The following is a 15,144-nucleotide window of genomic DNA, read 5'->3' as shown; positions in this document are numbered from 1 at the left end:
CTCTCCATGTAGAAGAAATCTCCCTCCTTGCTATCGACTCTCCCCAACACAATGTTATCCTCGGACTCCCCTGGTTACAACTTCATGACCCCCAAGTTTCCTGGAAAACTGGTGAGATTATTAAATGGAGCAAGAAATGCTTTACCCAGTGTCTACACTCTGTTTCTCCTGTCCAGATCAACACCATATCCAGTATGGACGACTCCGAAATCTGTCAAATTCCCGAGATGTATCATGATCTCCTTGAAGCCTTTAACAAGCAAAAAGCTACTAATCTCCCGCCTCATCGTGAGTATGATTGTGCCATCGAATTATTGCCCGGCACCACGCCTCCTCGTGGTCGCATTTTCCCTCTCTCTCAACCAGAAACCGAAGCCATGAGCTCTTACATCTCTGAGGAACTGGAGAAGGGCCATCTACATCACCTGCTTAAGCTGGGTTCTTCTTCGTCAAAAAAGAAGTCATTGTATCAACTACAGAGGTTTGAATGAAATAACCATTAAGTACCGCTATCCCTTACCTCTAGTTCCAGCAGCCCTTGAACAGCTCCGCTCAGCCCAATATTTCACCAAATTGGATCTCCGCAATGCTTACAACCTTGCCCGCATCCGCCAAGGAGATGAGTGGAAAACCGGGTTCTCTACCATCAATGGTCACTACGAATACCTTGTTATGCCCTTCGGCCTAGCTAACAGTCCTTTCGTGTTCCAGGCATTTATCAATGAGATATTTTGAGACATGCTCAACCAGTGGGTCATCGTGTACATCGACAACATTTTAATCTACTCCAACTCCTTGCCAGAACCCATTTAGCATGTCAGAGCAGTGCTAAAACGCCTCATCCAGAACCAACTGTATGCCAAGATTTCTAAATGTGAGTTCCATCAGACTTGCATCTCAATTCTGGGTTACATTATCAGTCCCGAGGGAGTTGCTATGGACCAACAGAAGGTCGATTCTGTCACTCACTGGCCTCAACCCGAAACCATCCGGCAGCTACAATGTTTCTTGGGATTCGCCAACTTCTACAGACGGTTCATTAGGAACTTCAGTTCAGTAGCTGCTCCTCTCACAGCCATGGTTAAAGCCAATAATGCCCGCTTGAAGTGGAACTCGGACGCCATTAGAGCGTTTAACCAGCTCAAAGCCCGTTTCACAAATGCACCCATTCTGTGTCATCCAGACCCCACTTGACCTTTCATTGTTGAGATCGACGCCTCCAATTCCGGTATTGGAGCCATTCTGTCCCAAAGATATCCCGACCACGAACAAGCTCCATCCCTGTGCCTTCTACTCCCGTAAGCTGAATCCCGCTGAGAGAAATTATGACGTGGGTAATCGCGAACTCCTCGCCATGAAGGCTGCTCTCGAGGAATGGAGACATTGGCTTGAGGGCGCCAAACACCCATTCACCGTCATCACAGATCACAAGAACCTGGAATACATCCGATCCTGCAAGCGCTTAAACCCTAGACAAGCTAGATGGGCGCTATTCTTTACCCGCTTTGACTTTCAAGTCACTTACATCCCAGGCTCAAAAAACATAAAGGCAGACGCTCTCTCTCGTATCTCAGATGAGGAGACTTCGACAGAAGAAGTCGAATCTATTCTGAAGAATCCGCTAATTATAGCACCCATTCAGTGGGATATCGAACACGAGATCACTCAGGCTTCTGATCAAAACCCCACTCCGCAGGCATGTCCCGAGAACAAGATTTATGTGCCTCCCTTGCTCCGTGAAAAACTGATTGCAGAAGTTCACAATCACCCCAGTTCCGGTCATCCAGGTAGTATTGCAACAGTGCAATTGATCCAATCTCGCTATTGGTGGTCATCCATTAATAAAGACGTGATCAATTTCCTCAAATGTTCCCCCTGTCAAATGGCTAAACATTCCCATCATCGTCCAGCTGGTCTACTTCAACCTTTAGAGGTTCCCCGTCGTCCATGGTCTCACATAGCCATCGACTTCATCACGGATTTACCCCAGTCACAGGGGAACACCACCATTCTCATGGTCGTGGACCGTTTCTCAAAAGCCTGTCGCCTTATCGCCATACCTTGTTTAGCCCCGGCCAGCATTACTGAGTGTTATTCCCTGCCTGATTCCTCGTGTATTACTCCAGCCTGTTTCTGACTCTGCTTCGCCTTCTGCCTGCCCACGACCCACGCCTGATACACGGACTCTGATATTCGCTGCCTGCCCACGACCCACGCCTGATTCACGGACTCTGATATCCGCTGCCTGCCCACGATCCAAGCCTGATACACGGACTCTGATACTCGCAGCCTGCCTTTCGATCAATGCCTGGTAAATCCCTCTGTGTCTGTTCACCGCCAGTCTTGATACCTCACAGACTATTGTTGATGTGTGTTTGCACTTTAGTGCATATTGTGTGTTTGAGTAAAAGCTTGACTAATTACACTACTAATGCATTTATTTTATCTTTGCAGTTTGATCAGCTTTACAGCTTTGGTTTACCGCTGGCAAACGCTATGGATGAGCTCATCGGGGGCGTTGGTTAGACCCAGGGGAGAGCCCACCAAGCCATGCCCAGAAAGAGATTGCCTGGAGGGGGGGTAGAAAGTCCCTGGGTTTCGCTGACCTGCCGTCGAGTTTTCGATAACAGACACATATGAAGGACTTAGTGCAATTTTCGATTTAGCGGTTGAACGAACCAGGGGTCTAAAGAGGGGCCCGTTGCCCCAAAACAAGCGTTCAAACCCGGGCAAACCAAGTGCGCGCTGCTACCCTGGTCCTACCAAGGACCCAGGCCTCAATGGCCAGCAAAGCTGCCCCAAAACAAGCGTTCAAATCCGGGCAAACCAAGTGCGCGCTGCTGCCCTGGTCCTTCCAAGGACCCAGGCTTCATTGGCCAGCAAAGCTGCCCCAAAACAAGCGTTAAAATCCGGGCAAACCAAGTGCGCACTGCTGCCCTGGTCCTTCCAAGGACCCAGGCCTCAATGGCCAGCAAAGCTGCCCCAAAACAAGCGTTCAAACCCGGGCAAACCAAGTGGGTGCTGCTGCCCTGGTCCTACCAAGGACCCAGGCCTCAATGGCCAGCAAAGCTGCCCCAAAACAAGCGTTCAAACCCGGGCAAACCAAGTGGGCGCTGCTGCCCTGGTCCTACCAAGGACCCAGGCCTCATTGGCCAGCAAAGCTGCCCCAAAACAAGCGTTCAAATCCGGGCAAACCAAGTGCGCACTGCTGCCCTGTTCCTACCAAGGACCCAGGCCTCAATGGCCAGCAAAGCTGCCCCCAAAACAAGCGTTCAAACCCGGGCAAACCAAGTGGGCGCTGCTGCCCTGGTCCTACCAAGGACCCAGGCCTCATTGGCCAGCAAAGCTGCCCCAAAACAAGCGTTCAAATCCGGGCAAACCAAGTGCGCCCTGCTGCCCTGGTCCTTCCAAGGACCCAGGCCTCAATGGCCAGCAAAGCTGCCCCAAAACAAGCGTTCAAACCCGGGCAAACCAAGTGCGCGCTGCTGCCCTGGTCCTACCAAGGACCCAGGCCTCATTGGCCAGCAAAGCTGCCCCAAAACAAGCGTTCAAATCCGGGCAAACCAAGTGCGCGCTGCTGCCCTGGTCCTTGCAAGGACCCAGGCCTCATTGGCCAGCAAAGCTGCCCCAAAACAAGCGTTCAAACCCGGGCAAGGCCAGTGGGCTGAACACCATGGGAGTCAGGGGGTCCACGGGAGTCAAGGGTCCATGTCTGAGCTGCTAACCCGCCTCCCAGCGCTCATACCCCCGCAGGCCAGCGCGAGCGCGCCCCGGGGAGCCAGGGGTTCATGGCTGAGCTGCCAACCCGCCTCCTAGCGCTCGACCTCCCGCAGCAAACAAGAGATTCCATCGGTTGCGGAGGCTAGAACTACGTGCCGCTGGTGACCCATCCACGAGTCAAAGGCCGGAGGTGCCCCATTCAATAATCCGAGACCGATTGGGGCACCAGCGGTACGTCTTGGCCAGTTGGGTCACCAGCAGCACGTCTGTCTTATCCGTGCGGTTTAGAGGAGTTAGTGTCCCCGGGCTTAATAGTGGGGTGCCCGGGCCAGCTGGTGATTAGGTGCAAATCTGGAGGGTCCTTTGGAACCAGCGCTTGCCGCCGGAGAGTGTGTTTACCTCGGGCAGTGCGCGCAGGGCACAGGCCCCCCCACCGCTGGATCTCAGAGGCCCCAGGCCAGGGAGAGGGGCTGGGCTCGCCCCCCCAAGGAGGGTGTGTGTACCTCGGGCAGTGCGCGCAGGGCACAGGCCCCCCCACCGCTGGATCTCAGAGGCCCCAGGCCAGGGAGAGGAGCTGGGCTCGCCCCCCAAGGAGGGTGTGTGTACCTCGGGTAGTGCGCGCAGGGCACAGGCCCCCCCACCGCTGGATCTCAGAGGCCCCAGGCCAGGGAGAGGGGCTGGGCTCGCCCCCCCAAGGAGGGTGTGTGTACCTCGGGCAGTGCGCGCAGGGCACAGGCCCCCCCACCGCTGGATCTCAGAGGCCCCAGGCCAGGGAGAGGGGCTGGGCTCGCCCCCCCAAGGAGGGTGTGTGTACCTCGGGCAGTGCGCGCAGGGCACAGGCCCCCCCACCGCTGGATCTCAGAGGCCCCAGGCCAGGGAGAGGGGCTGGGCTCGCCTCCCCAAGGAGGGTGTGTGTACCTCGGGCAGTGCGCGCAGGGCACAGGCCCCCCCACCGCTGGATCTCAGAGGCCCCAGGCCAGGGAGAGGAGCTGGGCTCGCCCCCCAAGGAGGGTGTGTGTACCTCGGGCAGTGCGCGCAGGGCACAGGCCCCCCCACCGCTGGATCTCAGAGGCCCCAGGCCAGGGAGAGGGGCTGGGCTCGCCCCCCCAAGGAGGGTGTGTGTACCTCGGGCAGTGCGCGCAGGGCACAGGCCCCCCCACCGCTGGATCTCAGAGTCTCCGGGCCAGGGAGGGGGGCTGGGCTGGGCTTGCCATCCCCGAAAAGGTGTGTGTACCTCGGGCATTGCGCACAGGGCACAGGCCCCCCCCACCGCTGGATGCCAGAGTCTCCGGGCCAGGGAGGGGGGCTGGGCTGGGCTTGCCATCCCCGAAAAGGTGTGTGTACCTCGGGCATTGCGCACAGGGCACAGGCCCCCCCCACCGCTGGATGCCAGAGGCCCCATCAATGGTTCACCAGCGGCTCCATCAATGGTTCACCAGCGGCACATCTTTACGCATCTAGCGCCAAAGGTCCAACAGGAATACGTTATGCCTGGCGCTCACCGGGGCGTTGGTTAGACCCAGGCCCGAGCCCACCAAACCATGCCCGACGGGAGACCACCCTTCCCGGCCTACTTGTCGGGACGTCCCGCGCCTGGAGGTTTTTGCCCGACACCCACAATCTCTGACCTGCCATCAGGTTTTCGGGGAAGGCGAAGAAATATGGACTTAGTCTCTGACAGTCCAGTCGCCAGACCCCACGGTGACTGATCGATAGGAGCTAGTGTGGCGCCCCAGGGGCTAGGCCCCCACCCAGGCCCCCCAAAGCACCAATGGGGTCGGCCTCTATGGGTGTGGCAGATCCTCCCCGTCCTGGGCGCTCTATCAGGGAGGCGTGGGGGTGTCCCTCCGCACACAGCGCCCCCCCTTCCCGCCCCGATCTGTGGGTAAAGGACCCAGATGGCCCGTCTGGCTAAATGACCCAGAGCTTGTCTGCTGCTCAGCCCGCCCCCCTGGACTTCGTTTCCCCCGCGCCGATACTCGGCCCGTGCCCCCGCCCCACGCCCCTCGCCCTGCGAGGGCTAGGGGATGTTCGGTGGGTTCGGTCGAGTCACCCGGTGTGGTGAATTGAGGCCCCAGGGGCAGCGTAGGGAACGAGCTGGTGTGGGCTTCGATTCTACCCCCGCCCGAGTGTGTGCATCTGCATCCCGTCCGTCCGCCCGCAACGCCGCCCACCCCCTGGGTTTATCCTTGCTGGCTCCCGGCTGACCCCCACCCCGCCTACCCTGCTCCCGGGGGGAGTGAGGGTGGTTGGTTGGGAGGGGAAGCTAGTGGACTCCGGCGAGGTGAAACGTGCCAGGGTCAGTGGTGCCGGGGTTACGGGCTGTCTGGACCCCCCTTTCGATGGTTGGTGCGTATCCCATGTTGGTTGTAGCTGGTCACAAAAGCTCCCGCGGCTGGCGCGTGTGGAGCTGTCCCCCCCCCCGATGGGGCTCAATCAATCCCCATTTTGGGGTGGAAAAAGTGAACGTGAATGGCTGTGGAAAAGCTCCCGCTGGCCAGAACAGCAAAATGAAGGGGGGATAGGGAGTGAGGTGGGACACCCCTTCCCCAACTCGAGTCGTAACAAGAGAGAGAGGTGTCGAACCGCTGACCGGGGCAGTGGGGTGCATTGTTTAACGGGACACCCCCCCTCTGGTTCCTTTGAAAAGGGGGGAAGGGAGTGAGGTGGAGACCCCTCTCCCCCCTACTTGAGAGTCGTAACAAAAGAAGGCTTGAACCGTAGGATCCCCGTAGGGCATCGGCTTACACCCCCTGGTGCGGGGGGGTGTCCTTCCCCTTTAAGAAACACGGGTTCACAAACGTCATGACGCAGAAGTGGACGCCGCCTCCGCCCGCTTATCAACCGCCGCACCTGGCGTGTGGGCCCCTTTCCCCCTCCGCATTGGCTCCAGCACGGTCATGGCTGAATGTATCCTATGTTCAACGTCTACAGCCAGCTCGCGCCTCACCTGACGGCCGTTCACAAGGTGACCAACGCGGACGAGAAGCGGCTGCTGCTCGCGCTGGCCGCACGCCGCGTGGACACTCGGAAGTCGCCGTGTCCGGTCCCGGGCTGTCGCAGAACGCCAGCCCGCTTGGACAGGCACTTGAGACAGCACGTGGAGCTTTCGACCTCGGGGCGGAAAGAGGCTATGGGGAGGACGAAACGCTGGAAAGTAGCCCGGGAGTTGCAGTGGCTGCGGTCTACCCAGCCTGCAATCCCCGTCGTGTCCCAGCTAGCATCGTCCTCCGAGGGGGAGCGGGACTCGGAGGGCCCAGAGGCCGGCCGCCCGTGCGCCGACCGCGGCTGCAGGCGCGCCACCGAGCGCATACAGGCTCAGCTCACGGACCTGGGGAAACAGGTTACCAAGATGCGGTCTACCCTGCTCCAGATCACACGCCTCTACCGGGAGCTGAGGAAGGGAGAAGGGGGGAGAAGGAGGAGGAAGAGGGCGAGGAGAACCAGGTCACCTCCTGCACCACCGGCTCCCGGGCGAGGGGCGGCCGGAGGTCCGACGCCCCCCGAGCCTCCGGAAGCTTTGGAACCCACTGCCTACCCGTTTCCGGACCACGTCCCCGCGCTGAGTTGAGTATATTTCAGGCACGTCACTGTCGCTCTGCTGGCTGTGTGCCTTCGGGGAAGTTGACTCTTGGTTGTGCTCGTTCCACAGACCTTCTCTTGGGGGAGTTCGAAGGGTACCAACTGGGCAGCGAGCCCACCGCGCGCCTGCGGAACAACGTCACTTCGAAGCTGGGGAGAATCAAAGCCTTCCTTGGTTACATGGCCAGGGGCACCGCGGAGCCAGGGAATTTCCTTTTCCTCAACCAACCAGCCCGAATCCGAGCGTGGGCCGCCCTGCTAGGTCAGACACGTATGGCCGAGCCCACCAGGCAGCACTATCTGAAGAACGTGGCTCAGTTCCTGGACTACCTCTCGGAGACGCCGCCGGCCGCCTGTCAGCTCTCCAGCACGGCTCTGATTCTGATTCGAAGGGAGGTCAGAGCCCTCATTCGCGGCATACGCCGGCGTGTCGTCGTGCACGAGGTAAGGACCAAGCAGGCGAAGGAAAGCCGACTGATCCCCAAGGCCAGCCTGGTGCGCTGTCACCCGACCGCTGGGAGGAAAATTCCCGCCCTGCTAGGTAAGCAAGCCCTTGCGCCGTTCCAGCGATTCCCCCTGTTCGTTCTTCCGGGGCACCAACAGCCCTTGGTTCATCCAGCCACGTCTATCTGCCCCTCTCCCCCGCGAATGGGACTCATTCGGGGGGAAGGGGGGCAGACAGACGTGGCTGGATGAACCAACAGCTGCTGGTGGCCCGGAGAGGAATTGTGCGTTTCTTCTTCAGGGTCACCAGCAGTTCTTGGTTCATCCAGCCACGTCTGTCTGCCCCCGGGGCAGCGGGGGCAGACTGGGTGAACCAAGAACTGCTGGTGCCCCTGAAGAAGAAACGCACAATTCCTCTCCGGGCCACTAGCAGCTGTTGGTTGAGCTGCTGGCGCCCCGGAGAACAGGTCACCAGCAGCCAAGAGCTGTTGGTGACCCAGAAAGGAAATAGAACCGTCGGTGGTCTAATCTGTCTAATGTCCTTCACCAGATAGCCTCGAATCCAACCCAAGCACTAGGCAACAGTGGCGCTTCTATGGCTTTCTGACTGGCTACCTAACCTCCATCTCTGGGCACCGCTGTGGAGTCTTCCAGAATCTCACAATCCAGGAGGTTGAAGAGGCCTCCAGAAGCCCCGACGAGTCTGCTTATGTCATTAACGTGAGTATGGCGCAAGTAAGGTGGGGGTCACCAGTAGCATGCTCTCTCACTCACTCCCGGAGGGAGCCAGGCTACCTATTTCTTTTCCACTTCCAGAGCCAGTCCTTGTCGGACCCTGAACAAGTACTTTCAGTCTGCTTGGCTCAGTATGGGCCTTCCAGGCAAACCCACCTTTACTGACGTACGCACTGCGATCGCGACCCATGTGAGTAGGCATTGTGACGCCCCTGTAACTACCAGCGGCGGCTTCGATCCTAATCAAGCTTCTGTCTCTCTCCGACGCAGGCAAAGAATGCACACTCTTCAGAGGATCGCCGCAAGGTGGCGCAATTCATGTGCCATGACACTTCAACCTCAGATAAGTTCTACTCACTTCACCTCGGACCTCTCCAAGCACGCGAGCGCCGTAGACTCTTTGAAAGGGCCCTGGTGGAGGAGGAGGAGGAGGAGGATGGGGAGGCAGCGGGCACTGAAAGCCCCCCGCGGAAAGGGCGCAAGAGGACAGAGACTTCCGTCTCTCCCCTGGTAAAAATCACATTCTCTTTGGCGTGGACAGCAGAACGTGTGGCATTGGCTAACTGCCCTTTATGTGTCTCTTTTCCAGGAGGGAACCAGCAGGAGGACGCTGCCATGGCGCCCTGCCAGGGGGAAAAGCCAGGGCGCTCGCCCGCTCGAACAAACAGAAGACTCTGAATCGTCCTGAATAAATATTGTACAACTTAACGGTCAAATGGTGTTCAGTGTCTTCATTATTCCTTTTATTTATTATCTGTGTGGTAAAAGTAGATTCAGTGGGGACAAAAATGAGCCCTGTCTTCTTAGTTCAACGCTGTATGCCTGCTGCGTCCAGGTCCTGCCTTGGCTACGTTCCGATTGGGACAGATTAGCCCTAACTTGTGTGTTAAAAGTGTCACGTGGGATGCCCTCATCCAGGTTCTGCCTTGGCTACGTTCCAATTGGGACAAACTATCCCTGCCTTGTGTGTTAAATGTGACTCGCGGGACTAAACTCTGCAGAAAACTCTGCAGAAAGGTCGATCTCCATAAACAGGGTTGAGCACCCCTGTTTAAGACAATGAAAAATAAGACATCTAGATGATATTTTGTATTCAATCATTTGTGAAATTTAAATGACTTCTATTCAGTATATACATAACATAAAATTAGAATAAGAATAATAATAAAAAAATACTCTATTTGTGTCACATTCAAGGTCCATCACAATCTGAGCTAGAAAGACAATATGGCAAAAGACAAGACACATATAAATAAGTCTCAGAATAAAATATTTTAAAGGATAGTTTACTTTTCTGCCACCATTACTCCATGTGTTTTAAATCCATTTAAATTTCTGTTGAACACACAACACAGATATTTTGAAGAATGTTAGAAACCAGTAACTATTGACATCTATATTTGAACCAAATTTCTTAAAAAAAATATATGAGTTTGTGTTCAATGGAATAAAAAAAAAAAACTAACTATTTTGAAACAAGTGGAGGATGCCAAAGATGCCATTATTTTCATTTTTGGGTGAACTGTCCCTTCAATTCAAGTGTCACACATTACTCATAAAAACTGATGTATCGCTTGAGGAATACTAAATCAAGTACCTCCTGTGAGCAAGCAGAATCATTATGCCATTGTATTCACCCAACTGACCCAGCCGAGGCTCGAACCAGCAACCTTCTTGCTGTGAGGTGACAGCACTACCTACTGTGCCACTGTGTCGCCACTGGAAGAAGAAAAAGAGATTGTACATGAGACTCCTCACAACAAATCTGTGAACAACTTGACATTTCAAAATCTAATCAAAATGAGGAAGACATCAACATTACCTTGAATAATCAAGTGAGGAGAGATTGGTAGCATCAGTTTTTCAACATCAATTGCTGTAGCTGCAAAAAAAGATAAATATAATAAAAGTAAAATAAGAATTAACATTTAATAATCTAAATCTATGGTACAACCATACCAATCTGTATGGGGTTCAAATAAATTTGTATACAAATCTTTCCCTACACCTGAACACCAAAAATAAAATGTACAATTAATGACACACTAACGTTATACAATAACCTCATTAACCAGTGAGAAATAGACAATTACTATGAATTATGTTAATATTAACGTTAGCTTAAAAGACATCAACAGAATTTTATTATCAGCTCAATTTAATAAAACAGTTTAGACTTGTTTCATTGTGAGTTTAGTTTGAATAACTAACTTACAGTTAACAAATTTAACCATAATGATAACTTAGTCACAATGACCACATGAAGACCAGAGCTTACCTTAACGTTAAACGATTAACTTTTCATTGTGACTTTGCCTTCATCTCAGTGTTGTGCTGAAATAGAGAATTCATTAATGCAGTTAACCCCAAGTAAAAGTTAAGTTTTTTTTCAGGTAACGTTACTATGGTCAAAAACTCACTCAAGATAAACTCACTGTACGTTATCTAATACCTCGCAAACACTACAAACACCGTCTGGCGTCGAATAACGTGACATGAGTACCTTCAACTAAAGTAACTTGGTTAATTATTTTAAATTACACACACACTACATGGAAATATACACAAAACAATCCTTTAACGAACAGAATTTGACTTTTAAACACTTACCGAGGATGAATTCACTGGAAGAAAAGGCGACAGGTTGATTTCAAATTAGAAGAGCCGTTGCTTGCCTGGTGAAGGTCGAATCGAGTCCGCTCAGTTCTATGAATCGGCTCCTTAGAACAGTGAAGAGTCGAATCCGTCTAAAACCAATTCCTTTTTGTATATTATTGTAAGACACAACAATGAATCATTACTATTTCGTTATACTGCTCGGCCACACACATTTATACACATATTGCTGAATGTGCTTATGAACACGTGTGATAAAATATTTCCCGAGCAAACGGTTCAATCCGATTCGGTGTCGTTTGAGTGCTGAACCGAACCAGTGCAAACGTAATATTGATAAAATAGTAATATTGTTTTTTTTTCACTTTACCAGCGAATATATTACATATTTCAGACTTTAACAATAAGAATAAGGTTCGCTAGAAGTGTTTTCAGAATTAAAGGGCACCTATTGTAAAAAACCTACTTTTCAAGCTGTTTGGACAGATCTGTGTGTTGGTATAGTGTATAGACCATCATACTGGGGTGATATGAACACACCCAGTCCTTTTTTTTCAATTTAACTACAAAAAAAAGGGTCGGCCAATTAGAGCTGTTTTCAAATCGATCGCACCATTACGTAGGTGTGCGATTCCCCCGCCCACCGAATTGATCGACAGCTGTGCGTATTAACATATCCTGAATTTGCCGTTTCCGCCATTATCAGCGTGTACGTCGAAGCAATGCCACCAAGAGAACACCATTGTGCTATTTTAGGATGTAAGGCTCAGCACAAGAGCCTTCACCGTCTTCCTGCAAATGAGCAACAGAGGCTTAAGTGGCTGAGTTTTATCTTTGAAGACAAGGTGCCTGAAAATGTACCAAAACTGTTGTATGTTTGCGCTAACCACTTTAGCGTAGACTGCCTCGAGAACGCGGGACAATACAACTCCGGATTCGCGAGTAAATTGTTTTTGAAAACTGGATCAGTTCCTACAATACGTGATCCTGCCTCACTTCAAGTAAGTATTACATTTTATGTACTTCTAGCCTTAGCATTCTAATTATGTTAAGCCGATGAATAGTATCTGCGGCTAAAGTAGCTTCGGATGTTTGTTTGCACGTGTTTACCTCTTATTGTGCTTTTCAAAAACAGTCTAAATACTCGAAGCTGCAAATGGTAGTGTGTACATGAAGGGGGTTTAGCCATTAGAAACAGAAACCGTAGAAAAATAGCAACATTGTAAAAAGCAGTACCACTGGCTACAGCTAAAGTTTGTTGTTGTTAAATGTTTGTTGTACTGTAATGGTAAGCCGAAACGAATAGCATCTAAAAGTTAAAAGCAGCTAAAGTTGCTTCGGATGTTTGTTTGCACGTGTTTACTGCTATTATGCTTTTCTAAAACAGTCTAAATAATCGAAGCTATAAGTGGTAGTGTGTTCAAGAAGGGCTTTTAGCCATTAGAAACAGAAACCGTAGAAAAATATAAACATTGTAATAAAGCAGTAACCAGTACTGGCTACAGCTAAAGTTTGTTGTTTATGTGGGATGTTTGTTGTAATGTGTATACTGTAATGTTAAGCAGAAATGAATAGCATCTGCAGCTAAAGCTACTTCGGATGTTTGCGCGTTTACAGCTATTGTGCTTTTCTAAAACAGTCTAAATACTTGAAGCTTTTAGTGGTAATGTGTACATAAAGGGGTTTTAGCCATCAGAAACAGAAACCGTAGAAAAAATTAAACATTGTAATGAAGCATTAACACTGACTAAGTTACAGCTAAAGTTTGTTTTGTATGTGGGATGTTTGTTGTAATTTTTTTCACTGTACTTGCAAGTGGTCTGCAGTTGTTTACAATAGAATCGGTATGTTTTAATCAAATAAAGGTCATTTTAAAAAAATTATGTTTTCTTACAAAGGCCACGACGTCGACAAAGAGCAACAAGGTGGATGTTGCTTGCCAGACCTTTTCACACATCTTTACACAGTGTTGGTACCCAGTTGTCTTTTAGGATGCTTCAGGCTAAACGCAGGAGTACAAGTAAGTTAAAATTTCTCAGTTTATTTTAAGTTGCTGCATTAGAAACGTGTTTTATTATCTTTATAAACGTGCAATGAGATTAATCATAAAATTACACTATAGGTGTCCAGACAACAGTATCCAGTTTTGAACTGACTGTACCATTAGCGTCCTCTACTGCGTTTATGACTTCAACACCCCTCAAACCTTCACTAAAAAGACCTCGTCTGGAGCTGGAGGAGGAGGAGGAAGAAGAAGAAGCCGAAGAGACTTTGACAGTCAAAAATTATAGCCCAAGACTCGGATGTGACATTTGACCCTGAAGAGGAATGCACATCTGCAACTGAACCAACAGACTTGTCGTGAGTTTATGCATTATGTAAATTATTTGAAAGATTGTGTATTGTCATCATAACATTCATCATCATTTTCTTTTTAATTATGTTAATGTGTATATTTATTTTTACAGAATCCAAGAATGCCCAGTTCATAACATTGCCAAGTTCATTGTCTATGAAACATGCCTCATGGAGCTCTTCAGTGACTGCCCAGTGTGTCAGAGGAGATGTGATGTAAAGTCACAAAGGCTTGGGACATTTCTGAGCGTACAGCAAGTCTGCCCACACTGCGAGTTTGTAAGAAAATGAAACAGTCAGCCAATTATTGGTAGTACTCCAGCTGGCAACCTGCATCTTTCTGCTGCAGTCTACTTGAGCGGTGCATAATTTTTTGTAGTTGAAAAGGTAATTATCTATCAAAATTTATCACATTTCTTTTAGAAACACAATATAGATTTTGTCACATGGTGCATGCACATTGTACTAAAAATTCTCCTCTCTGTTGTCAGGTTGTTGCTGCAATGAAACTACACATTTTTAAATATAATTCATTTCGCCGTCATGCAAGACTTTGCATTGAACCTGCTATTGTCCACAAGTGGAGAAATTGGCAGAGTGAAATGCTAGAACAGCTCAGTCGAAGAGAGAATGTGATTGTTGGAGGAGATATGAGGGCTGACTCCCCAGGTATTTAGTCAAAAGATTTGATTTCTAATTCAATACAGTCTAATAAAAAAATAAATATGAAATACATTATAATTATTCCAAAAATGTGTTTAAAATAATTATGTACGGTTTTTCTTGAAGGTCACTCGGCCAAGTATGGGAGTTATACAATAATGGACCTTGCAACTAACACAGTGGTCGACCTACAGTTAGTCCAGGTAATACAGAAAAGTGTTATGTGAACTAGCATAATATTTTGGATGGAAAATGTGTGATTTTTATATATATTTTTTTAGCTTATTTAAAATTTTATAGAGTAATGAGGTGGGCGGCAGTTACCATATGGAAAAAGAAGGCCTAAAGAGAAGCCTTGACCTGTTGGATGCCCGCGGTGTTCATCTGGAATGCATCATCACAGACCGACATCCTCAAATACAGAAATATCTCAGGGATCAAAATGTCACTCAGTTTTACGATGTGTGGCATATCGAGAAAGGTATGTCATTTAGCAGTTATTCATTTACTTAAGATTAAATTGCTATTTACAGTTCTTACATGTTTATTATTATTTTTGTGTTGATGTCTTTTTTTCTTTAATTTCCAGGAATTTCCAAAAAACTGGACAAGATATGCCAGATAAAGGGGTGTGAGAAGTTGCGTAAATGGTTACGTAGCATCAAAAACCACATCTACTGGACTGCTGCATCATCCACAACAGGTCCTGAAAGAGTGGCAAAGTGGACCTCTATCTTAAACCATGTACAAGACAAACATGTACATGAAGACCCCAATTTTCCGGCTTATCTGCATCCGCAACAGATAAGCAGAGACAAGAACAAATGGCTGTCGGCTGGTAAATTGTATACAGACAAATAAAATATTCTTTGCGATTAAAATAATGCAAAACAGAGCTTGTTTCTTTGTTCAGATTTGTTTTTGATTTAGACTCTAATACCTTACATTTTTGCTTGTTTAGCAACGATGCCATTCTACCAGCTGGAGAAAGTTCTCGCTAACAAGAGAATATTGAAGGATGTGGCCAAG

General features: G+C 49.8%; 2 protein-coding genes and 1 long non-coding RNA gene across 4 annotated transcripts in view; 2 read left to right on the top strand and 1 right to left on the bottom strand.

The window, feature by feature from the left end:
• Positions 1-9,197, top strand: part of LOC147838552 (uncharacterized) — a 14,620-nt gene extending 5,423 nt beyond the window's left edge. The window contains exons 2-3 of the mRNA XM_087304802.1: positions 6,655-7,843; positions 8,297-9,197. Of these exons, the coding sequence (XP_087160928.1) occupies positions 6,655-7,843; positions 8,297-8,646 (1,539 nt within the window). The 3' untranslated portion in view covers positions 8,647-9,197. The remainder of the gene's footprint in view (positions 1-6,654; positions 7,844-8,296) is intronic.
• The window catches only part of LOC147838551 (uncharacterized), a 27,292-nt gene extending 14,338 nt beyond the window's left edge, over positions 1-12,954 (bottom strand). Inside the window, exons 1-3 of one of the 2 annotated variants that reach the window (XR_015522196.1) lie at positions 10,760-12,954; positions 10,304-10,363; positions 10,079-10,200 (exon numbers count right to left, since the gene is read on the bottom strand). This is a non-coding gene — a long non-coding RNA (uncharacterized LOC147838551). Of the gene's footprint in view, positions 1-10,078; positions 10,201-10,303 lie in introns of both variants that reach the window. The other variant, XR_015522195.1, reaches the window with a different exon arrangement.
• LOC137488957 (uncharacterized) lies at positions 11,884-15,144 on the top strand. Its single transcript, XM_087304499.1, has 7 exons — positions 11,884-13,117; positions 13,220-13,458; positions 13,566-13,839; positions 13,944-14,121; positions 14,242-14,318; positions 14,416-14,596; positions 14,705-15,144. Exons 4-7 carry the CDS (start codon positions 13,956-13,958, stop codon positions 14,974-14,976), a joined length of 696 nt encoding a protein of 231 aa, XP_087160625.1. The 5' UTR covers positions 11,884-13,117; positions 13,220-13,458; positions 13,566-13,839; positions 13,944-13,955; the 3' UTR covers positions 14,977-15,144.

Source organism: Danio rerio, chromosome 22 (assembly GCF_052040795.2).
Source record: "Danio rerio strain M-AB ecotype USA chromosome 22, GRCz13ab, whole genome shotgun sequence".
Lineage (NCBI taxonomy): Eukaryota > Metazoa > Chordata > Actinopteri > Cypriniformes > Danionidae > Danio > Danio rerio.
The sequence above is the reverse complement of the archived record's forward strand: the minus strand, read 5'-3'. Positions and strand labels throughout refer to the sequence as shown.

Excerpts from the sequence above, each read along its gene's own strand:
- LOC137488957 (XM_087304499.1), top strand. The coding sequence starts at position 13,956 with ATGAAACTACACATTTTTAAATATAATTCATTTCGCCGTCATGCAAGA. Across the intron at positions 14,122-14,241 it reads TATGAGGGCTGACTCCCCAG|GTCACTCGGCCAAGTATGGG; the intron begins GTATTTAGTCAA and ends TTTTTCTTGAAG. Across the intron at positions 14,597-14,704 it reads TGTGTGGCATATCGAGAAAG|GAATTTCCAAAAAACTGGAC; the intron begins GTATGTCATTTA and ends TTTAATTTCCAG.